The sequence below is a fragment of the Thermobia domestica genome, chromosome 1, assembly GCF_964235325.1.
Source record: "Thermobia domestica chromosome 1, izTheDome1.hap1.1, whole genome shotgun sequence".
Taxonomy (NCBI): Eukaryota; Metazoa; Arthropoda; class Insecta; order Zygentoma; family Lepismatidae; genus Thermobia; species Thermobia domestica.
Genome location: NC_137454.1, coordinates 16,429,077 through 16,455,297, shown reverse-complemented (window position 1 = coordinate 16,455,297; position 26,221 = coordinate 16,429,077). Strand labels below are relative to the sequence as shown.

The 26,221-nt window shown below is 35.5% G+C and overlaps 1 protein-coding gene across 2 annotated transcripts in view; it reads right to left on the bottom strand.

Annotated features, from left to right (window-relative positions):
• Positions 1-10,454, bottom strand: part of LOC145683558 (uncharacterized) — a 40,117-nt gene extending 29,663 nt beyond the window's left edge. The window contains exon 1 of one of the 2 annotated variants that reach the window (XM_081754917.1): positions 9,953-10,454. In XM_081754917.1, the coding sequence (XP_081611043.1) occupies positions 9,953-10,293 (341 nt within the window). In that variant the 5' untranslated portion in view covers positions 10,294-10,454. The remainder of the gene's footprint in view (positions 1-9,952) is intronic. The other variant, XM_081754910.1, reaches the window with a different exon arrangement.
• Between the last annotated feature and the right edge of the window lie 15,767 nt (positions 10,455-26,221).

The window sequence follows — 26,221 nt, the reverse complement described above, 5'->3', positions numbered from 1 at the left end:
AATCCTATGTTAAATATCAAATACAATCGAACATGTTACTGTAAGGTAGACCAAACACCAGGGTTGAAAAAAAGACGTTAAAAAAAAGAACGTTTCTTATGTTTATAACGCTTTTAACGTTAAAAACAAAGTACTTAGATTTAAACAAAAAAAAAACATGTTTAAAAGGTTTATTTTGTTTGATACATAAATCTAATTAAGCATATATATATTGCATTTTTACACTCTTAGGTATTGCTTGCCATCTATATTCAATTGCTAGATCAAATTTCGGGAACTTTCCTAATTTCGATCCGCCCAAATGTTCAATTCCGAAGAAAAAAATCGGGATTTTACGGATCTCCGTTCACAGAACATGTAGTTTATTTTCTTTGTGTTACGTTCTACTGGTCGCCTGCCTTCTTAATCTTTAAACGCCCATTGACGCAACTGCTGTGTCAGGGCTTTAAACCTCAATTCCTTGTATTTTTCACTTATTTTAAATTTGGCCTCTTATTTACGCTGTTCTGAGAAGCTACCGTGGAAGTGTTTCATTTCAAGTCATGTTATCAATACACGACGAGTTAAATAAATTAAATTATTTTCTAGAATTTAGAAAAGTGTAAGAATGCCCTAGGTATGATGAATTAAAAAATCCCAATCGTTCTATTTGTAAAGTAATAAATTTTGGTCTACTAATGGCGGATATTCTCTAAGAATACAGGGTACAATATTCAATCATGTTATCCCTATAAAACAAGTAAAATGAGTTATTATTTTTAAAAATGTAAAAGACTGTAAGTATGAAACTAGATGTAATTCTGGAACTATTTCATACTTTTTCTGTTTAAATTATATTTCAAAATTGTGCGGATTCTTGGTGCCACTGTTAATGTTAAAGAGGGAGAGTATCTCTAGGATTGTTTAGCTTTTTATTATACCAGTGAAATAAACTATATGTTGTATTTTCCTGGTTTACTCAAAAGAGTACATTTATGAACACATATTTTGCAGCTATATTTCCTGTATGCCTTGTTTAAAGAGTGATTCAAACTAAGGAAATTCTAATGCACTCGTTTCGCTAGAAATTATTACAGTATTGAACAAACTGTTATTTAATCATGTACCAATTCAAACTCCAGTAGTTGCGCGGAAAGTTGAAGGTTTAAACACAATCTTTTGAAGTAAAAAACGATGAGAATAAACAAAGATGAGCAACGTTTTTGCGTTTTTCGTGTCCAATCCGGTAGTACGACCATTGTCTAATTATAATAATAATAATTATCATTATTCCTACTACAACTAAGTAAATTAAAACTTAACGACCTACTACTAGGAAGCTGACAAGTGTTCCTGACGTACCTTGGACTTAATGTTATTGGATCTGCCACAAAATAGATTAGTGAACCTTAAGATCACGAATTCGACACTGATAGTGTACCTTTTCCATATTTTTACATCTCTCCCCTTTCAATCACCTTACCTGCATAGTACCATTTCACAGAGTGTCAAGTCATATTAAGATAAACCAAATATATTACGTAGAGCCTATAATTTGTTCTAAATTATGGAGTCTTCGATAAGAGTATTTGAAACTATACAAACCCTAAGGTGCAAATTTCCATAGCAGAGCAACCAACACGAATACATTCACTAGTGCAGATTTATTGTAAAAATTAGAGAATTGTAAATTTACATAGCAAATTCGTAATAATATTAGACTAGTGTCTAAAGATCCTAAATATATTTTGTTCTTGTCAGCGAGATGCCTATCTACGTAGAAATAAATTAATGATTGCCGAACGTGTTACACACGGGTTCGTTCACAAAAATGTTGGTAGCGATTATAAGTGAAATGTAGTTTCTGAAGGAAAACTGGTAACTCTTGGCGGGCAACTATAGAAATATCCGAGAGTTATGGGTTCAACATGATTGCGAAATTTACGTTAGTAGTGTGTTATTGTGAAACACATGTACTAAGCAGTGAAAATTTATCAGGGTGTTACCTATACCGTCTTTAGTGGTATACAAATGCATAATTCAACATGTAAGGAAAGTTAATATCATGTCATATACATTGTTTGGTGTTATCCTCATTTACAGGTATGCTCAATTTCGGTGACGCACCTGTTTCCAATCAACATATTTCTTCGTTTCCACTTGGGTGAAGATGCTGCGCCCCTGCCCTGACTGACGTAGATAGCATTTGTGCTTTTACCGGCAACATAGCACAAGTTGGTTTGTGTTATTTGCACACTAGCTCTTATTGTGTACGTACACTGCAGCCTCTTGGGTGAAGCTATTATAGACGAATGCAGACTGCACCCCAAAAATTATTGAATATACAGAAAAAAAATCTTTTGTTTTATGTACCACATACATGTCGGCTAGGTTAAAGGAGGCAGTGATGCTGAGAAATAAATGAAATGGGAATGAAGACAGTGGAGGGGAACGAGAGAACCACGAGGAAACCCACGATCTCGATTTTTTACACCAGGTAGTTCGCTTGGCGAGAGCTGGGATTGAACCAAAGATCCCATGCATTAGATATAAACGCTCTACCGGTGAGCCACCGTGGCCCCAAAAATACTCAAGCCGAATTCGTGAAAGGAAGTAAATATGCAAGGAATTTATGCACGAATGCTTAGAATGAATGTGCACCTTTATATTATATATATATATATATATTATATATATATATATATATATATAAGAATTACCTCCTATCTTCTGTTTGCTAATGTCTTTGCAAGCCCTCCGGAAAGGTGTGGCTGGGCGAATTCGATATAAATTGAGCGTAAAATCACAAATATCCATATTTTTTTCCCCATATTTCACGTTTGAATTTGGAAAATTTTCGGATGGCTTCAGTCAGGCTAATTGTACTTTTACAGAAGGCTCTATATGTAGAACACTATCGTTGAGCACCCAAATTGCAATACGTATAAGAATTAGTGGCAAATATGTAGTCAATAATAAAGTAATCACAACTTCATCCGGATAGTCTGATAAAGTATGTGTGGTATCTTTATACGATTCCTATGTTGTGTATGGTATCGATCAGATGTGTTTCTGTGTGCAGCTATTCAATATGTGCCGTGCCACTTCCAAACTGTAGATTACTAATTTACGTTCGAGCTATGTTTCATACGTAACTGTTTCTCGCGAAATATTCCTTTTTACCTGTAAAATTTCCGAAACTATGTAACTGCATTATCAATCTGTACCAATTACTATACAGAAAATATAGCATTAACTTTGTCGTGGAACTAAACTATTTTTTGTCAATTGTTTGTAGTCATCAAAGTAGGACGCGCAAGTCTCCTCAACCACTATTTTTTTAGCGTTCTTTTATTACTATCGGGTTTACTCGAACAGGCGGTCCTACGAAATAGGAAATTTATAGGAATAATGCGATGTAAAATATTTTTCATGAAGGAATGAGAGTTTGAATATAAGTGATTACTGTCAGTTCACAGTACACTGAAATGAATTCTGGGATATGGTGAAAGTATTGTGTATATATAGGGCTAACTGTTCTTTTACACTATCCCCGTTTATGAGTATATCTCCCGACGTTGACGCGCCTACGGACGCAACCCCTCAGTACCGCCCGGTTTTCATGAATCGCTTAGATGGCATTTGTGCTTTTTAGTGGCTAACAAATTGATACGTGTTTTACGCAGTGTAGTGTTCATGCTATTAGTATACACCGTCTTTATGCTGAGTCCACTTGAAGACAGTGCGCAAGTAGACCTTAACTGCCATATCGCCGAAGTAATTTTAGAAAATTTAGCAGCCGAGTTGGAGAATTTATTTTGATTAGTGAGAAAGAATGAGTGAGAGTTAGGTGAGAAGGATAGTTAAAGTTACTGATTCGGTTAGATAGCATTGATCCTTTTTAGTACCCACCTAGCACAAGTTGGTCTCTGTTTAATGTACTTGTTTTTATACGATACGTCCACACTGAATTTCAAATAATAATGACTATCAAGTGAGCTGGGATCACAACCTAGTATTTTGCGTGAAGAACTAAATAATATTTCTTTTATTTCTTCGATATTTCCGTGGTCCGGCAGTACAGCAGTAAAGCCTCAAGAAGCAATGGAGTACCTCGTTTCGTGCATGCTCTGTTAAAACAAATAAAAACTTCAAACCTAACCTGATAATATAAGAAATGTTTCAAAATTTGGTAGAACTTTCTGCTTACATAATGCTATACAGAACAATTAAAACAAAATCTTAAGTCTGGCCTACCACATTTATGCCGGCTAGGCTGCGTACACGGTGATTTTGAGAAATCAATGAAATAGGAATGAAGAAAGTGGGAGAACCACGAGAAGACTCGCATGAGTGTTTGTCTACCACTGCAAATTTCGCTTGGCGCGAGCTGGGATCAAACCAAGGACTATATGCACCAGAGATGAAAGCTCTACCACTGAGCCACCGGCCCTGGAAATAAATAAAGCCGCATTCCTGAAAAAGAAGCAGATATGTAAGGAGTTTTCGAACTAGTTTTTACAATAAACCTGCACCCTTTTTTGATTAGAATTATCTCTTATCTTCTGTTTTGTTCATGTCTTTAAAACATTCCGCAAATTGAGGTTGGGCGAATTCGGCATAAATCGCGGGAAGAATTACAAGTGTCGATATAAATATATATATATATATTTCAGTACAACACATTTCACATTTGAATTTCGGACGCCTTCAGACAGGCTACCTGTTGTTTACAGAAGACTCTATATATGGAACAATATCGTTGAGCACCCGACTTGTTATATGTACAAAAATTAGTAACAAATATGTAACAAATCATTAAGTAATCGCTACTCCATCGAGATACAAGCTATGGGTGCCTTCAATTTCAATTGTCAGAGCATGCACCATCACCATCTCAGATATTGTTGCAACTTTTTTTTTTTTTTTATATATATAGCAACTAGACGTTTTTAAGAGACCCATATTTTTTCGTTGTGTCGAAAAAAAATTTCTCCCGAAGTAATGGGCTATCAAAGACGGGGAGCAGAATTTATGAACTATAGAAGACATGGAAAATGGTCAACTTCTGAGCTTCATCATTCGGCTATGGAGAAGAAATGAAACGAAATCTTTAAGTTTTACGTCCTACGTTTATGCCGGTGAGTCTAAAGGAGAAGGTGATGATGAGAGATGAGTGAAATGGTAAAATGAAGAAAGTGCGAGGGAGCGGGATAATCCCGAGAAAACCCACAAACGCGGTGTTTGTCCAACTCAAAGTCCACACGGCGCGAGCTGCGATCAAACCAGGAACCCCAAGCACCGTAGGTGAACGCTTTACCGCTGAGGCACCGCGCCTCCTGGCTATGAAGACAGGTAGAATTATAATTCTTGTTGTGGTATGTACAAACGGATATAAGTAAACTCTATTTTATTATAATTTTGTTTGCGCATGTGCATCTTTTTGTACATAATTTAACAAATTAAAGTTAATTTATTTGAAAAGTAGAAGTTTGCGAATTTTTTCCGAGCACTTTCGGTTTGAATTTTAAAATTCTGTTTTCACTTTTGGTAAGACCTAATTACCCGCTTTCCACAGAAAAAGATATTGCTTCTCTATGCAACAGTTTTGTAGCAAAAAATTCAAGAAATTGTAAAATTTTCAAAAATCGCCATTTGTGGGCGCCATTTTCTCGAAAACACAATCTTTTAAAATTCTGAGATTTTGTCAGATAGTTCCCACTTTACATGAATAATAAACACTCCAAATACCATTCTCGACCAATGTTTCATGAGTGAACTACAGTCTTTTAAAGTGAGCGAAGTTTCGTTAACTTTGATGTCACAGTTAGCAACACTGGAAACAATAAAAGTGCAATGATTTGATGATGTATATGGTTCACATTCATTAAATGAAGAATAAAAGGTTCTCCTGACTGTTTTTTATTATTTTCATCAAAAAGACACTGAAAAGTACGCATGCGCAAACCAAACTAGAATAAAATATAGTTTATTTATATCCCTATCTACACTCATGTCCAAAATGATTGTCGCATATCTACAATAGTCTTCTTGTAAGAACACAATTTGATAATGATTTTGCAGTGTACTTTTAATACTGGCACTATGTATATAACCGGGAAATGTGTATTTGTAGTAGAGATGCAAGGACTCGGAAAATACTCGGCATTTTTGGAAAGAAAAACTCGGATTTTTGTTTTGCTTTTTTGTTTGGGAAATTTTGGGCTTTTTTCAGAATTTTGCTTTAAATTGATAAAGCAAACTTTGTTTCGCTTATCTACTGCACAAGAATTCAATTGATTAGTGGTTGATGTAGATAATAACATAGAAACTCTAAAATAAACCATGAATTTCGAAAAGATTTTTTAAAAATTAACATATTTACATTATGAATTCCAAAGGATTAACCAATATATATATGCAATAATTTTTTAACTTCTTATACACAAAAAAAGTACTTTTTTAAAAAAGATACATAAATAAGTAGCAACAAGTTTTAGCTTTCATATACATTGTATGAATATTTCGAACAAATTTTTCATTCATTAATCACATACGTAAATATACTGAAAAACAAAGGTTTAACTTATGTGGTAGAAGCTTGAGTAGGCCTACTAACTCTAGGAAATGAAACACGGATGACTAAAAAAATGATGTAGAAAAGAAAAAAAAATGTCAATAACTCAGAAGCTAAAATAAAGTTAAATATCAGGTCCCTCAAATACTACGTACTTTATGTTTACTTCAATTCATAAAACATGTGTTCCATCCATCATGATGGTGAATTCCAGAGGGAAATATAGCATTTAGGTCATGAAATCTTATTTAACTTTAGAGTATACTATAAGAAACCTATTTAAATAGAAAAATCCTGAAAATGAAAAAAGCCAAAATTTCTAAAACACTCGTTTTTTTTTTCAAAATGGCCGGCTTTTTATGTGCAAAAAACCATCGATTCAAAAAAGCCGGCTCTTTTGCAACTCAGAAAGAGTAAAACAAACTGTTGCTAAATGGACAAGGTAAGGGCGGCGATTAGGAGGGCAGTTGCCCCCCCACTTTTTATGTACCTTATTTATGTATATAGTTTCATTTGGAAATGTAAAGTTTTTGCATGTATTTCTGGTTCGTAGGAAAAATGGTGGAACATAATATTCGCCGTTGCATCAGTACATGATGGTTATCCTGCCGCGGAGTTAAGAAAGCTGCAGAAAATGCGTTTTAATTGTCAAAGAAAATAACCCAAAAATTAACCTATTGCGACACAACAATTTCCGCATACTTTCACTTGTTACAAGGATTCAATATATTAATCAGTCGCTTTGAATTTTAAGACGTTCTTGATCAAGGAATCTAATGTCTGCTTAAGAGTACAAAGGCTAGTACATAATTGAGTTGGTCTTGTAAATTTACTTAATAAAATATGAAATACGATATACGGTATTTTAACAAAAAAAAATGATATCCTATTAATTATACAACCTTCCGTCAAGTCGCGCCCCCCACTTTTAACGTCCATTCGCCGCCACTGGACAAGGAAGTATCATTTTCGTTTTACTGTTCTTCTGACATGAGATTTGTCACATACATGTCTTTGCCGATTATACACGTACTAACATTATAAGAAATACCTCGCAAATTTGTTATCAAATTATAATCCTGCAACATATTTGTAGACATGCGACAATAATTCTGGACATGAGTGTACATACCACAACAAGAATTATAACTTTGTCTTAGTGATGGGCAGTGGGAATATTTCCCGTGGGAATATTCCCGGTTTTTTCCCTGGCATATAAATTCCCGGGAAGGAATTTATTTCCATTTCTCTACTTTATTTTCCAAATTATAAGAACCATATAACTAATTACTTTATTTTAGTATATTATGATTTACTTCTGGGTTTTAAAGAATTTGGAGGTTAAAAAATTTAATATAGTTTGACGGTAATTTATATAACTAATAATATGTGTTTTTAAGTTCCATTTCCATTTTAACTAAAATGTAAGGTGCTTGTTTAGTATTGAGGAACCAAAACTAGCGAAAAGTAGGATGATTTACGGAAGAAATGAGTTGATAGTGATGTTAAAGTAGTCAAGAAAGTATCGAACACAATTTTTTTTTTTAGGGCACCAGAGGAATTATACAAAACGGAAAGGTAAGTGAAAATGATTTCTGTGAGAAAAGAAACTGAATTGTTGGTAGCGAAGATAGAAAACAACGTGCCATGCAGGGCTCTAACTCGCCTTCATTCGCTAGCACTCAGGGCCGCGGTGGCTTTGCTAGAGCGTTCACCTCAGGTACTTGGGGTCCCGGGTTCGATCCCAACCCCCGCCCAGTGAACTTTGTGGTGGACAAACACCGTGTACGTGGGTTTTCTCATTTTTCATTCCACCATTACATCTATCACTCATCATCACCGTTTCCTTTAGCCTAACCGGTATAACCATGGGACGTAAGACTCAAAGATTTCATTTTTCGCTAACGCTCGCTCTGCAATGCTGTCTGAATTTAATTCTGGTAACGTAATTTAACGTATGAATCCATAAAACAACCGCATCGGAATACAATATCGCAAAAAAGTTGGTGCAAAAGCTGGCCCCCAATGCTAAAGAACAGCCAAAATTAGCAAAGTACTAATTTACAAATGATGAAAAGTTACCATTTTGTAGAGTAATTTAGAATTATGTAGAAATAGAGATGAAGTACTTTTGAACCACCATTAGTAATAGACGTCGGTCTGTCTCCTCTCTCTGACTCGAATTTCCGAAGAGGTACTCGGACTTCATTTACATGTGAATTAACGTGTGTATGCGCAAATGTTGATAAATTGATGAGACATGTATCTTCTAGCATTTATCCAATCTAATTGCTTTGTAACATTTATAAATTTAATGTGTTTGTAATATCAGTAATAGAGTCAAGTTGATCAAATCCACTTACATATAAATTTAAACTGTTTAGTGGCTTAAAAGTATTTGGTCTTTCTATATAATTTTTCACACATATTTAATTTATAGAACATATTGTAAATAAATATACATTTATGCGTACTCTTTAAATATAATAAAGTGTTAATAAAGTAACACAGTACCGTTCAGAATATATAGATTTTAAAGAATCCTCTGTGGAAAACAGTAATAATATGCTGAGATATAAAAATTAATTCAACTTTGAAATCATAATATACTAATGGAATGCTATTTTCTTTCTGATTAAACATAAATTCCCAATTTTGGGAATCTTCTCGGGAATATCCCCGAAAAATATCTTCCCGGGAATTTACGCATCAATACTCTGTCTCCATAGGCGAATGGTGGGATTCGGAAGCTGACCATTTTCCATGTCTTCTACAATTCATAAATTGTACTCCCCGTCTTTGATGGCCTATTACTTGGGGAGAATTTTTTTTCTTTTTGGACAAAACAAAAAAAAGGGGTCTCTTAAAAACATGTCTAGTTGCTATAAAAAAAGTTTCATCAATATCTGAGATGGTGACGGTACAATTTTTTTTTCCTGAATGCAAGGCACCTATGAAAAATTTGGCTAGTGTTTAGTACCTCCCCCAATCTTGCACATATAAGATTTAAAACAATGTTACACACTTTACAAAATACAGCTGTACTAGGGACAGCGAGCGAAGGGAGTTAGAAGCCCCTAGGGCCCTTGTACTTCTACCTTTATAACAATTTAAAAAATTCCGGTTCTGGAACCATCAAAAGAATTGGGGAGATACTAAATGCTATCCAAAGATTTGTATGTGTGGTATCGATCACTTGTGTTTTTGTGTACACCTTGTTTATGTGTACCACGCCACTCCCAAACTGTAGTTTATTAATTTACGTTCGAGATATCTCCCATACTTTACTATTTTTCGCCTAGTACCGCCATTGCTTTTTATACCTATAAAATTTCCGAACCCATGTAACTGCATTATTAACCTAAACCAGTTAATATATAGAAAATATAACATTACCTTTCTCGCTCAACTAAACTCTTTGTTGTTAATTGTTTGTAATCATTAGAGTTCGAGGCGCAAGCCTCCTCAACCGCTAGTTTTTTATTACTTTCAAATACAGGATCTTCTACTGGAAATTCTGATTTCACCGTATCGATGTTCAATTTCACATCCAAAGAATACATTGCTACATCCTTCTCCATTGTTTGCTCTCCTTCCGATGTAAATATTAATTCTTTGTTCTCTGTCATCAGTTCGTATGTCCACCCTTTCCCTTCGAGTGGATCTTCCTGAGGAAAAGCACTGTCGATTTCTTCTTTGCACATCAATTCCAACTTAATAGACTCTTCAGCAGCCATTATGACTACAAATTTAATACCAATTTAGAATTGACCTTGATACTTTCAGTTTATTTTATATTGCTAGTGTTAATAAAATGACTTACAAGCACGATCAAGCTGCAACTTGATACTTGCAATCAAAAATACTGTCAGATTTTAATAAAACACAGAATAATGTAATTCTACTTCTTCTTCTTCTTCTTCTGCGGTTGCTTTTTGCCTTATCGAAGATCGCTCTCCCGGCAATTATAGACATGATAATTATAATAATAATAATATAGACATGAAACTTAAGTACAAGATCTGTTATGTTTTGTTCAATTTCAAAGCGAATTTTCATTAAATTTCATCAGGAGCACCACTTAAATGGCAGGAGAGGGCAATTGCCCTCCCAAGAATACATATACTTTAATAGACTGTCTACTAATATATTAGTACAAAACGTGAAAGTCTTACAGGGCACGAGGGATAGCATGAGCTATGACCTTGAAATTCGCAACCAACACACTTCAAACGAACGTGCAATCCTAATAGTGTTGCTAACTGCCACAACAGTGAACTAGAATTTGGCGATTTGAAGCATTTCTGGGAAGGGATGACAGAGGCACTTTGAATCAGTTTGCAGCCTTCCTTTTCTCATCTTCATTTAGAAAAATCTGAACAATAAATTAACCTATTTATTTAATAAGATGTAAAAGTGCACTCAAGGTTTCCTTACTTATTCATTGTTTCTTTTTATTTATTTTTTTAAATGAACAAGCTAAAGTAAGTAAAACTTACATAGCATAATACAACCTACATTTGCAACTCATTCATTCTGGGGACCACGACTCATGTCATGGTCTTAGGGAGTTCGTAGCTACAGACCTATCAACTTACCCCCCCCCCATACAAGGAAGTTTGTCATTTTCGCTTGTAAAACAAAGTAGTCTTATTAGTACCCTCCCTCCCGGGATAGTTATTTATAACACAGATAGCTGAACCGGACACATCTTGAGAGACACATAAAGAAGCCGAACCGGACAGTGTTCTTGTGTTCAGTGAAGTGTGATCCTTTGTGTATAGTTCTGTGTTGCTTTCACTTATGTTGGAGGTTAGTATCAGCATGGGTTAGAAACATTACCAAAAAATCTTCCTCCTCTCTCCACTCTCACCCTCGCAGCGAATAGCGTTCTTCCTACCTCCCGCTTCTCATTGCTCATGCTATCTCTCGCGCTCTGTATGACCGACCTTTTTGGGTTTATCGCGAATAGGACGACCTATTCTGATTTTGAATTGTTAGAGACGACATTTCTCTTTCTCTCTGTCTTTTTTTTTTAACCAATTGCTTCAAACTCTCGCTTCGTGGCCACCAGGGCCCACAAAAGTTATCATAAACCATGCAAGCAGTCTGTCTCCAACGACGGCTGGAAAGGTATCGGGGAAGAGAAGAGTGCTTGCCGTAAAGATTACTGAATAAAACAAAAACAAATAATCTATGAACCGTTACAACACACTGTAAAATTACGAGTGATTATGACTAAGAATTAAACGTGAGATTAAAATTGCGAGTACTATATATTGTGATTAAGCAAACAATATACAATAAACAAACTACAAGCAAATTATAAATTTAGCAACCTGAGCGCTTAAAAACAATTACTTTAGTTTTAATTTTCATTTTCTTAAACCCATTTACTTTAATCAGATGGCCTTTTTGATTTATAAGAATTATTCTTTCCCAATTCTGCTTACAGTTTGCGCTAGCGGCAAGGAATGGGGTAAGGGATAATTATATAACACTCGCGTTTCGCGAAAACACTGCACAGCACAAGAAGGGTGGGGAACACGTTAGCCGCAGTTTCCTCTTCTGGGCTATCCTGTTCTGAAAAATCTGGTTGCCAACTCCAATACAGTAGTTTATTTGCTATACGAAAGAAGAAAATGCATCCAACTGATATACTGCTCATAACTGGGTTTCATTTGAGTGTGCCTAAAACGTTGCTTATGCAGGAATTGACTAATAACTGAATAGTATTAAAATTGACCCACTAGCGTTTCTTTCTTTGTTCGGCCACCACAACACGTTCAATCACGAGCGAGTAAACTCAACTGCAAGGTCCGTTTTGTAATTGTAATCGTAAGTGTAAACCTTTTAGGAACGACACTCCGGAAAATAAACTTGTGTCGACGGGCTGGGTGCGAGCCTGCGTAAAAGCTTACTTTACGTGCAGGACGCACGACATGTGCAAGGCGCACCCCTACCTAACGGAGTTTCTTTTATAGACTGATTTGCTTTTCTCGCCAACCTCTTGTGTTGTTTCTCGAAAGGGAAAATCTCGGTTTTGACTTGAAACGCAACCAACTGATGCAATGGCTAAACTTAGCGATGAGTCTTCTTGCTGGAATGCTCTGAGAAGCGATTCTTCTTTCTTCCTTGCCATAAAAGGATTGCTGGGCAATTTGATCGAAGTTAATTGCACACACAAGCATTCAAACATATATGTATAGCCTTGCGAAGAGAAAGTTATTGGAAAATTTTCATACGAGGCCTGTTCGATAATTTGGAAGTTCACACTACATAGACTCTTTCTTCCCTTGATTAACACAAATTAATGAGCCCCCAAAATTCGAAATAGTCTTATGTCGGTGATGTTCTTGCTTCCTTCAAGCGAAGTCTGAAATAACGCACCTGATTTCGATCTTCTACATATATAGAATACTTCGTGAATAACTATTTTCCTTAATCCAGAAAAAGTATATTTTATTATGTTGTCAGAAATGCAGAGACTTCATTACACCCTTGTACCATCACCTTATACTGAGCTAAATGAAAAGCAAACTTTGCTACAATATGCTGACCAACTTCATAAACCGGTGACTGCTGGGAAACAAGTTTAGCGTGTTCAGCATCTGCGAACAAAGGATGCTCTTCTACTTCAGACACACCAGTCTGGTCGTCGCTGTCAGTGTCTTCTACTGATGTAGTTACAGCCTTAGATATACTACATCCAGGTGCAACATCCAGTCTTTACTTCTTTCTGGGTAATTTGCTTGATGTACCGGTACCGAATCACTGCACTGTGAGCAGAATGGTTTAAGCATCTTCGACACCATGGATGGGATCTTCTGCAGCATGTTGTTCTCTGGGCAATTTGTTAAGCACATGTTCACGATGAATGGTATATGTCCCACCCGTTTGGAATCCATTGATCAAATTTCTCTTGATTGCCGATGTCACGTTGCAGTTGTGATCTTGAGTACGTCTGGCACGTGCTACTACTGCTTAAATCTTCAGGGTTTCCGCCAATACAGTAGAGAACACGTTCCTTGGAACTGTTCTTAATCCTGTATTCTATGCTTTGAAATCAGCGAGAAATGCGCGCCAGGCTTCCTTCATGGATCTGAAAAATGGAACATTCAGCGGCTGGGGCAGATATGTGGAGTTAGGAACCAAGCAAATAAAATCAATGGGATTTTCAGCGCACAGTGACAACACCTCAACATACAAATGCGATGACAAATTGTTACCAATTAGGATCTTTCCACCTTCTAAACGTTTCGCGTGTGGTAGAAAGGTGGTTTTGAACCAGTCACGGAATGTAGCTCCATCTATCCATCCCATCGCTTGATCAATGTTACCCCTATTGTGTGATCAAAGTTATCCCTTCAACTTTAATCTTTTCTACAACATATATGAGCACACACATTTTGCATTTATGTTTTTTCTGTACTAGCAGAGGTACCAAATACAAGTTATACTCAGTTCAATTAGTATATATTTTACACTTACCTTTGTAGGTGAGAAGTTTTGCAGACGTTAGTTACGCTTACACATTTATACGTGTTTTTAGTGCAGATAAAGCACTTTCTCGTAGGGACACGTGCTAACTGACCGTGTTGAAAGTACGTGACATAATTCTCAGAGCTTCCTTATTCGCAGAAATAACTACGATATATTTTGTATTGGTGCCGCTAGGTAACCCTCTATTCACTTTGGAAGCTTTGATCAAAGTATTCCCAGGATTTAAAGTATCCCCATGTCACAGTAGTAGAAAAGTCTTGTTCTCCATAACTTTCATGTGGAACGTTTGGAAATAATTGCTTCTTGTTTGATATTTTACTTTTTTCTTTCATTCGTTCATTGTTTTTTTTTTCTTTTTCATCAATACCAGAGTACAAATTTCGTTTCTCGGTACTTGAATTTCAAGAATCACCTCATATAATTAAGTTGCTCCTCAGTAGCATGGGGTTTGCCAATTAACAAATAAGAAACTTTATACTAAAAGTTGACAAAACTGACATGCTCATTATGTCTGCTTCTCGCTCATAGAGAATTTTGTTGGCATGGATTATACATATATTGAAAAATCTCATACATGCTGTCTATTTTGACGAAAATTCCCTTTATCCTATTCTGAAAAATTAATATCAAAAAATCCCAGTTGCTTGTACCAGGCTGCTTTTGTTGAGACCAGTTGCAAAACTGTGGCTTAAATTTCATTTAGAAAATAACACTTTTGCACACTGTGAAACCCAAATTTCACTCTTAAAATTGAAGAAAGTTTCTTGTATCCAACCAGCTCCTTAGTCTATTATATATATATATATATATATATATATATAGATAGATAGATAGATAGATAGATAGATAGATATATTGTAGATACATACGATTGATATTATTAAGGAACATATTATTTTGGGAAAGGAAGCAGATTAATTATTAAATGTATAACAAAATACTTTGGTTTGTGTAATATTTACCTGTACCTTGGGCAGAAAGTACTCATACATATGCACTATACTTAGTAGAATGTTCATTTCATATTAACAAAAGAAGAATGTTTTTAATACATGTAAGTGATTATTATGGGATAGTTGTTGATATGGACATGTTTTAAGGTTACCTAGTCGGTGAGTTTGTGTACTCAACAGTTTTAAGAAAAGGATATTATAAGTTATATCAAATAATAAACCAGTTTAACATCGTTTATAGACGTTGTCAGTTTTATTAAAATGGTGAGATTAATGGTATTGACATATCGAAGCTAATTTTTACATGAAGAAGAAATACTACCACTTCGAATTTTTATTTCAGCAAACGAACCAGGTTTACGACTATCTTTTTGATAAGTCGTTGTAAAAATTTGGTTTACCTCACCCGGGACTTTGTAAATTCAGTTCCCGAAGAAGAAGAGTAAGGTTGAATTTACTTTTATACTACAGTTAATGAATACGAACTTAACCATATTGCGAAGTGGTAAAGTAATCATAAGAAAAATGGACAACGAAGCAATGCAGCAGGAATCAAATACTAGTGACCAAGGTGAAACTAGTGTAACACCAGGTTTGTCATCAGAGGATCGACTCTTGTTAGCTTTACAGCGACAATTCAGGCAGATGTCTACCGAGATAAACAAGCAAAATGAAGAATTAAGTAAACGAATGGAACAGAAGTTTGACGAAATGGAACAGAAGTTTGACGAAGTTAACAAGACCATGGAACAGAAGATAGAACTGAAGTTTGACGAAGCTAACAAGCAAACTGAAGAATTAAGCAGACGAATGGAACAGAAGTTTGACGAAATGGAACAGAAGTTTGACCAAGCTAACAAGCAAAATGAAGAATTAAGTAGACGAATGGACCAAAAGTTCGACGAATCTAATAAGCAATATGAAGAATTAAGTAGACGGATAGAACAGAAATCAGATGAAACGAAACAGACAATTGTCCAGGTGGTGAACGACATATCCTCACAGTTCGAGGAAAAGTTAAAAAGGATATCCAATGATTGTCAAGAAAAGCACAATCACCAAAATCAAGAAATCTGTGCTGTAAAAAAAGATTTAGAAGTAATAGAATCTTCCATTAAACAGCAAAAGATCCAGGTCAGCAACAACTCTAATAACATACGTGTAAATACACAGTTGTTAGCTACTATTCAGGAAGAGATTAGAACGTTACAGGCTAAAGACAACCTTTACCGTAATAACCTGGGTAGTGATCGCTTTGAGTTTCCCCACTCACCAGAGATGAACTCGCCTTCGCCGGGGTCTGATGAAGATATTATACTAGAAGAAAGTTGTCCGAAGAGTACTGATGAGCGAAACATAGATGGTGTGACGACACAGCATATCACGGATAGGAACTATCACTCAACAAGAACAAGGAATGAGAAAAAGAAGGTAAAATTAAGTGTTAAAATGAGTGAAATTCGAGCTATGAGCAAATTCAGTGGTAAGTGTAATGAGAATGCTACTTCTTTCTTAGAGAAATTCCAAGACGAATGCAATATAATGTCTATCGATCGATCACAATATATGAAATTAATACCCCATGTATTACTCCCACCTTGTTCCTTATGGTTTAAGGCAATACGTGATCACATTAGTACATATGAGGAATTCAAAGCGGCATTGATCGCAAATTATGAAAATGACTTTTTGCTGGCAAATAGAGATGCCACCCTTAGAAATCAACACTTCAATCCTCGATTGCACAAATCTCTTGTAGAATTTGTTGTAAATGTCTACAACGAATTAAAGGTCGTTAATAATTTGCAATCGGAATCGAGAATAATAGCATCGATTCGAAATTTGCTTCCATTTAAATTGCAACAGATCTTATTTTCCACACAGTGTATGAGTTTCAGCCATTTATTGATGCTTGTCCAATGCTACGAAACTCAATACCATGCCATGAATCCACAATCAGGAATAGGTAAAAATAAGAATAATTCAGATCATTTGGTGCCTGTTCGGAATTTAAATATTCGGAGCGTGAATAATACAGAACCTAACCTAAGCCGAGTATACTCTAGCAATCAAAATGAGCACAATAGGCAAGGTTATGTAGGGAATCCGCCTAACCTAATTAATAGTAGCAATTCATATGTTAGACCATATAGTCAAAATAGATTTAAAAATCGACGTAATGTATGGCGAAATTCCAGAAATACAGCGAACTACGCGGATAGACGTAATGGAAGGACAAGAGATGGCACTTCGCATCAAGATCCAGGCATTGAAGTAATTTCTGTACAGAACAATAATACGGGACATAATCACGATTGTGCTGTACAGTGTACCTTATAGGAACCATACACGAGTATGAATTTAAACTAATCGCGGCTGATGTGGTAGGGGTTAAACCCATGTCAGCTGTGGATTCTCATGAACATTTATCTAAAAGTTTAAGCGATAATTCTTACGAACATTTATCTTCCAATTTACATGTTCATGCTAATTATGAAAATGATCTTTCACATGACGTCGCTGTAAATAATTATTCTGAAATAGCAATTAATAGGTGTCAGTACCAATTTATACCGGTTGTAAATCGCTGTTGGTTTGAAGATGATACTGTCAATGATGGTTTTAATATTGAAGAAAATTTTGTATTTTTAAAGTCACATAGTACAGCTAAAATACCTATTAAAGTTAATGGGTTAAGTACCGAAGCTCTACTTGATACAGGAGCAAATGCCTCTCTATTATCGTATTCATTGTGGAAAGCAATTACTAGTAATTATTCGAATCCTAAGCTACAAAAGGCTGAGAATCTTATTATAGTTGATTTTACCGGTAAACATAAAAAGAGAGTAGCAGGAATTACTCGTGTGACAATATCTATTCAAGATTTTGAAATATCAATCCCTATTCTGGTGATAAAGGATCTTAACGAGAAATTAATCATGGGCTTAGATTTATTATCCCAATTACGTGTCATGCTTGATTTTAAAAACCAAACGTTGACGATACCGGGCATACCTCAGGAAATTGTTCAGAAACTGCTTCCAAAATTAGATAATCTTGCTTGTCAATATAATGAGATGTCTCCTATAGTGAATAATGTTTCTATTAGTGCAAAAAGTGATAAATTAAATGATCCACGATTGGAAGACAAACAAAATTTGATGAATATAAAGGACGATGTATTATTTTCTGAACATGTTAAATTACTCGAAAGCAGCCTTGATTTTGCTGATAATACAGTAATAGCCGACTTTAAGAACATCTTATATAAACATAGAAATGTCTTTTCAGAACGTCCTGGACGTTGCAAGGATTTTGTTTATTCTTTTAAAGTTAAAACAGACAAACCCATAGTAGCCAAGCCCTATATAATTCCATATAGATACCGGGAGAATGTACGGCAGCAAATTGCAAATATGTTAAGAGATGGGATCATTAGGCCTTCAAGAAGCGTCCACCTTAATCCATTACATGTTGTTCCCAAGAAAAATGGTTCTCTACGTGTGGTATTAGATTTGAGACGCACTAACAGTCACATTGATCTGGAACAAGTGAGGTATCCTCCAGTAGAAGAAATACTAGCTTCTTTACAAGGGAACACTGTATTCGGAAATCTAGATCTAGTGATGGCGTATAATCAGGTCGAGTTACATGAAGATTCAAAACCATACACAGCATTTAGTTTTGAAGGTCACTTGTACGAATACAATCGTGTAGTCTTTGGGCTTATCAATGGTAGTGCAGCATTAGCATCCTGCTTGAACAAAGTTCTAGGTCAAGACTTACGTAGCAACGTGATAACGTATGCTGATGACATCTTAATCATGGGGAAAAATCCACATGAATACCTGAAGTACTTAGATATAGTTTTAGACAGATTGGAAAGTTCAGGCCTTACTATCAATCTACAGAAATCCAAATTTCTGCAGAATTCTATAGAATTTCTTGGGTACCAAATTGATGCCTCTGGTTTACAATTCAGTCAATCTAAAGTTCAAGCCATAGAAGATCTACCTGCGCCAGTAAATGTGAAACAGACACGACAAATATTAGGACTCTTCAATTGGTTTCGCAAAGCCATCCCGCGATTCGCTGAGATAGCCCAGCCTTTATTTATGATCATAAAGAAAGGGGTACCATGGCAATGGGGTCCGATTCAGGAACACAGTTTTAATAAATTGAAGGAGTGCGTAAAACGAAACATCCATTTGAATCACCCCAGATATGACGTTCCTTTCTATGTACAGTGTGACGGTTCTCAACTTGGAATCTCTGCAGTACTCTGGCAACCTAACCCAACTATTCAGGAACCAGCTGTTATACATTGCGCTAGCCGTACTCTAAAGAAAGCTGAAAAGGGATACACCACGACAGAAATTGAACTTTTGGCTATACGTTTTGCAATACAAAAATTCGCTCCATATCTTAGCGGATGTCATTTTATAGTACTTACCGACCATAATTCATTGCGATACCTCAATAGCGTACAAGGATATAACAACAGATTACTTCGCTGGTCGTCAGATCTTCAAGCTTATGATTTCGAAGTACAACACATTAAAGGGGTAGATAATGGACCCGTAGATACCTTATCACGTTTGTTTCCTGGAGAAGAGCAACATATTTTGTCCATTAACGAATTTAAGATCTTACAGGATGAAATAGCTACCATTTCGATAGAAGATTTAAGAGAACATCAAATGAAGTATCATGAATATAAACAAATCATGGAACATTTATCTTCATGTGGCGAGGGATGTAGTTGTCCCAAACACTGGAATTCCAGATTTAAATTAAATAATGGAATTTTACTTATTAAGGATTTTAAATTCAAATCTAGGAACAAAATTTGCATTCCACCTACGTTAACAGCACGCATATTAAAGGCCTACCATGATGATTTCGGACATTTTGGGTATGTGAAGGTATGTGCCTTGGTTAATAAATCTTTTTACTGGAAGGGAATGAGAGCTCAAGTCAAAAATTATATCAAAGACTGCATTGAGTGTATGCAAATTAAGCATAATTATCAGGCTATACAAAAACCAATGCTCTCAATAACACCTGAGAGACCACATTCATTTCTATCGATTGATTTATATGGACCGTTACCCAGAGCAGCTACTGGAGAAGTTTATTTGTTAACAACTATGGATATCTTTTCACGATATGTGGTAGCCTATCCCTTGCGTAAAGCAACCTCCGCTGCTATCGTGAATAAAATTCTGAATGTATATATTCCACATTGTGGCCCTATCGAGCATATATTATGCGATAACGGTTCACAATTCAAAAGTGATGTGTTTCTCAAAGCCATGAACAAGGCCAACATTAAAATTCATTTTGTGACTCCGTACCATCCAAGTAGCTCCGTGGTAGAAAATGTACATCGCAATTTTGGTATGTTATTTCGGCACTTTTGTAAGGATAAACATGCTGAATGGATTAAGCATGTCAACCAAATTACGTACCTTTTGAACCATTCTATATCAGATACTTTAGGTGTGTCTCCTGCTAATGTGCATAATGGCTCTGATTTGATTTTCCCTGTGGAACAACATTTCGATGTCAAATTGGAAGATTCGACAACTATAGATTCATCCAATTTAGTGAATATGGTAAAGATCCGAAGACATAACAAGTTTTTGAAACGTAATTCGCAAGTAGAGTCTTTGCAAGAAGGAAAATATCGGATCAAGGTCAATGACTTAGTTTTTGTTAAGCAACATCCACAAAGTAATATGCTGTTAAAAAAGATTTATAAATTTTGTGACATTTTCTCAGGTCCTTATTTATGTTTTAAGGAAATAAATCCTAAAGTTTTCGAATTGTTGAACGCTAAAACGGGGATGTCAATTGGACTTCGCAATATAGATGAGTTAAAGGTTTGGAAACCTACTCCGTATACAAAGGAAAAATGGATGCATCTAGTGAAAGAGTTAGTAGCACCTGACATTCTTGCTCAAATAAATAGGAATGAAAAATAATACTAATAATAATAAAAATGTATTTATATAATAACAAAAGGGTGTCTTTTGTTTCTGTAAAATAGATTTATTTACTTACATGTGCTTATTCAAACGTAGATTGTGTTTAATTTTTTATTTTTGTTCAATTATATTTTCTTTGATTTTCATTCATCAACGATAATTTTTCAATGACTTGAATTCTTTCTTATTAACGTGAAGGATTGTAATTTAATTCATGATTAATCAACCACAAAAATTGTTTTCATTATATTAATTTGTGTTAAAACTTTATTGTTAAAAATAGGTATTGATGAAGTGTAAGATTTGTTTAATGTATATGTGAAATGTAATGAATAGATATACAAGGTGCGATCAAAATATGATGGACATATGTGATGTAAACAACACTAATGTAAACGGACCAGTGGTTCTTGAAGATAAAAGCCAAGCCTACTCATGACTTTTATATTCAGTCCCTTTGTCGAGCGACATTTTATATAACAAAATACTTTGGTTTGTGTAATATTTACCTGTACCTTCGGCAGAAAGTACTCATACATATGCACTATACTTAGTAGAATGTTCATTTCATATTAACAAAAGAAGAATGTTTTTAATACATGTAAGTGATTATTATGGGATAGTTGTTGATATGGACATGTTTTAAGGTTACCTAGTCGGTGAGTTTGTGTACTCAACAGTTTTAAGAAAAGGATATTATAAGTTATATCAAATAATAAACCAGTTTAACATCGTTTATAGACGTTGTCAGTTTTATTAAAATGGTGAGATTAATGGTATTGACATATCGAAGCTAATTTTTACATGAAGAAGAAATACTACCACTTCGAATTTTTATTTCAGCAAACGAACCAGGTTTACGACTATCTTTTTGATAAGTCGTTGTAAAAATTTGGTTTACCTCACCCGGGACTTTGTAAATTCAGTTCCCGAAGAAGAAGAGTAAGGTTGAATTTACTTTTATACTACAGTTAATGAATACGAACTTAACCATATTGCGAAGTGGTAAAGTAATCATAAGAAAAATGGACAACGAAGCAATGCAGCAGGAATCAAATACTAGTGACCAAGGTGAAACTAGTGTAACACCAGGTTTGTCATCAGAGGATCGACTCTTGTTAGCTTTACAGCGACAATTCAGGCAGATGTCTACCGAGATAAACAAGCAAAATGAAGAATTAAGTAAACGAATGGAACAGAAGTTTGACGAAATGGAACAGAAGTTTGACGAAGCTAACAAGACCATGGAACAGAAGATAGAACTGAAGTTTGACGAAGCTAACAAGCAAACTGAAGAATTAAGCAGACGAATGGAACAGAAGTTTGACGAAATGGAACAGAAGTTTGACCAAGCTAACAAGCAAAATGAAGAATTAAGTAGACGAATGGACCAAAAGTTCGACGAATCTAATAAGCAATATGAAGAATTAAGTAGACGGATAGAACAGAAATCAGATGAAACGAAACAGACAATTGTCCAGGTGGTGAACGACATATCCTCACAGTTCGAGGAAAAGTTAAAAAGGATATCCGATGATTGTCAAGAAAAGCACAATCACCAAAATCAAGAAATCTGTGCTGTAAAAAAAGATTTAGAAGTAATAGAATCTTCCATTAAACAGCAAAAGATCCAGGTCAGCAACAACTCTAATAACATACGTGTAAATACACAGTTGTTAGCTACTATTCAGGAAGAGATTAGAACGTTACAGGCTAAAGACAACCTTTACCGTAATAACCTGGGTAGTGATCGCTTTGAGTTTCCCCACTCACCAGAGATGAACTCGCCTTCGCCGGGGTCTGATGAAGATATTATACTAGAAGAAAGTTGTCCGAAGAGTACTGATGAGTCGATGATCTTTTTGATAAGTCGTTGTAAATGTTATATCAGAATAAAGAAACGAAATGTCATATAATGTAAACACGTGTTTGTGTTTATGTGTTTACATCAATGATTTGTATATGTGTTGAATGTTATGTTTTGCTACGGCTAGACGCTAAGTCGTCAGTTTGTATGCTATTGTGATTTGTAATTTGTAATGTTGTGGTTAAGGAATGAATTGTCATCAAGTTGTAATGCTGTAACATTGACACACTTTGACTGTGGCATAATCGTCAAGTTTGCAGAAATTTGTTGGTCTGAGAATTTGATCACGATGTAATTCGGGTGAAACCAATGTTTTACCAATAGCTGAGATATACAAAAAGTCAACAACGTGAATTCCAGGAGGTCTGGAAACCGAGTATAAAAACTCATGGTCCTAAAGGATTTGGGTCAGAAGTGGATCATCATAAGTTGAGTATCAACATAGAGAACCACTGATACTTCTATCACAGTAGTCATTCAGCTGTGATTCCAGTCTACGATTAGATCAAGGCGATCTACTAGTATCCAGTAAAACCATTAAAGTGGATTATGGTTTAACAATAGCCAGCGACTACAGACTATTGGCAGCACGAGATATTCATCATCCAGAACTTCAACATCATTCCAGGCGTCATCTACTCGAAGGTATGTGTATCTCAGCTATGTTCGAGTTATTCGTGGTTAACTTCTTAGATGCTTAAGATATGTGATCTGACGTTTATACACAGTCTACGCAACAACAGTAATACACGATATTTATGAAAATACAAAGATCTAATTGAAAGTGAATTTAATGTGGTTTTCTTCTGTTCCACTTCGTACCTACTCATTACAGATGGTGAGTAGTAGCGATCTTCAACCGTCAATCATTGTTTTATCCCCATGCAATTTAGGCACGACGGTTGGAGGTTGTTAATATATATATATATATATATATATATATATATATATATATATATATATATATATAAGGAAGAGTACCAAAATTTCGTCCCCCATTCGTTTTTTTACTCATGTTGGAACAACAATAGGTTTAGACACGTAGAAATAACGTACTATTGTAGTTTGGACACTTAGCTAAGACATGCCATATTGGAGTTTGAAAAGATAATAATTAATTAAAAGAACTGCTGAAAAATAAAAAAGTACAATTTTTTGATTTTAAAAAAAGTGTTCCTAATTTCGTCCCCCAGTATTTTGAGAGAAAATAAAATGTGAGTTCTATCTTTAAATATACAAATTATTTTATTTATAAAGGTACTAGAGAAAAACGCCAATACAAAAGAAATACTCAGAAAATGAAATATAATGCGTTTTAAAATACCAGGTGTAGGAGTTTTTTTTTTTTAAATAATATCCACTTTGTAATAGCTTGAGGCATGCAACGTCACTTACGAAAAACTTTATTACAAAAGAAATAGTCGGAAAATGAAATATAATGTGTATAAAAATGACAATTAGACCTAGTAGGTTCTTTGAAAATAATGTCCACTTTGTAATAGCCTGCAGCTTCCATCGTCACATTAGAAAAAAACTAGGACAACATTAGAAACTCAGAGAATGAAATAGTATGGTTCATTGAACTTCATTGAGGTTTCTTTTTAAGAATTTAGCCTAAGCATACATCATACGTAAATGATTTACTAGGAGGGGGACATAATTCGTGACACCATTCAAAGCACTTTGTACATCGTATCCACTTTTCCCCTTTCTTCTCTGCGGAGAAGGGCTTCCCATAAATGTTACTGCCAACATCCTCGTCCTCTTTGTCTCCATTGTCGGTTGATAGATATGGAATATCTTCATCATCTTCTTCTTCCTCACTTGATGACGGTACATTTAGTTGTCTTCTCGCCTTTTTGCTTTTCATAGAAACAGTATTTGCTCTTTTCCTAGGTCTAGAGGTTCCCTGCTAATACTCAAGGTAAAACGTAGAGGTGCTTGATTTAGTAGGTATAGATGTTTAATGTCTACTTTCTGCAGAACTTTCCAGAAGAAGTCTTCTTTTTGTGCCCCTTTCTAAAGGTTTATTTATATCAGTAGATAAACAGCTAGAAATATTTTTCTTCTCACCTGCCTTCTCGACGTTTCTCATGTGAGGAAATCATGTGGCAAGGAATGCTTGATTTCTTTTGCCGCCAATGGAGAGTGTGATTAGAGGAATTTTCCGAAGATCTTTTGGGCTCATGATAGGCCTAGCTGATGCTGAGGCTTCATTGATAGGTTCTTCAGTACTAACACCGAGCTTCAATTGAGGTTCCACGTCGTTCAAGGTACGCACGGAAGAAAGCGCTTCATGTAATCTTTCTTGTTCGTGCGGGATATTCTGAACGTTCTGCGACTGTTGAGCTAGAAAATCGGCATCACTAAAATGGTATCTGCTTTAAATGGAGCAATACCTGTTTTTGAAAATCCACTGTCTTGACAGAAGACAGAACAAAAGTTGAATACATTGCAGTGCTCGACCCACAACAGCACGAACGGAAGAGAAGAGAGACAAGGTGAATTAACTTATGCGAGCGGATAGACAATTAACCATGAAATTGATTGCGAATAAACTGAACATGAATCGAGATACAGTGCGTCTGATGTTAACTGAAAATTTGGGAATGGGAAAAGTGTGCCAAACTGGTTCCGAAATATCTCACACAGTAACAAAAAGATGACGGGAGAACGGTGGCAGCTGATTTGTTGGACCAAATGGAATCTAACCCGGACTTACTGAACAGAACTATCACTGGTGATGAAAGTTGGTCCCGAAACGAAACGTCAACGTGCGCAATGATGTTCGAAAGATTCGCCACGACCAAAGAATGCCCGCATGTGGAAGTGCAAAGTGAAATACATGCTTCTCTGCTATTTCGACTCCAGAGGAGATGTCCATAAAGAATCTGTAGCTCACGGGCAGACAATAAATCAACATTAGTACATAGAAATTCTTGAAAGGCTTCGAGAACGCGTCCGTCGTGTTCGTCCAGAGATTGCTGACACCTGTATCATTCATCACAATAATGCATCAGCCCATACTGCATTGTATTTGGCATCAAAATCCATTACAGTGTCACCACACTCTCCTTATTCACCGGACATTGCCCCGTGTGATTTCTTTCTAAGGTGTAACAACTTCTTAAAGGACGCCATTTTGTAGCAGAAACACATTCAAACCGCTGTAACACGGGCTATGGTAGGAATTTCAAAAGATAACTTCCAGAAGTGCTACCAACAATTCAAAGGCCGATGAAGTAAAAGTGTCCAGGCAGAAGGGGAGTACTTTGAAGGTGATCATATTGTGTTTGGTTAAAAATGTAAGTAAAGTTGTTTTTTCAACAATTCTCATTACTTTATTGTCAGT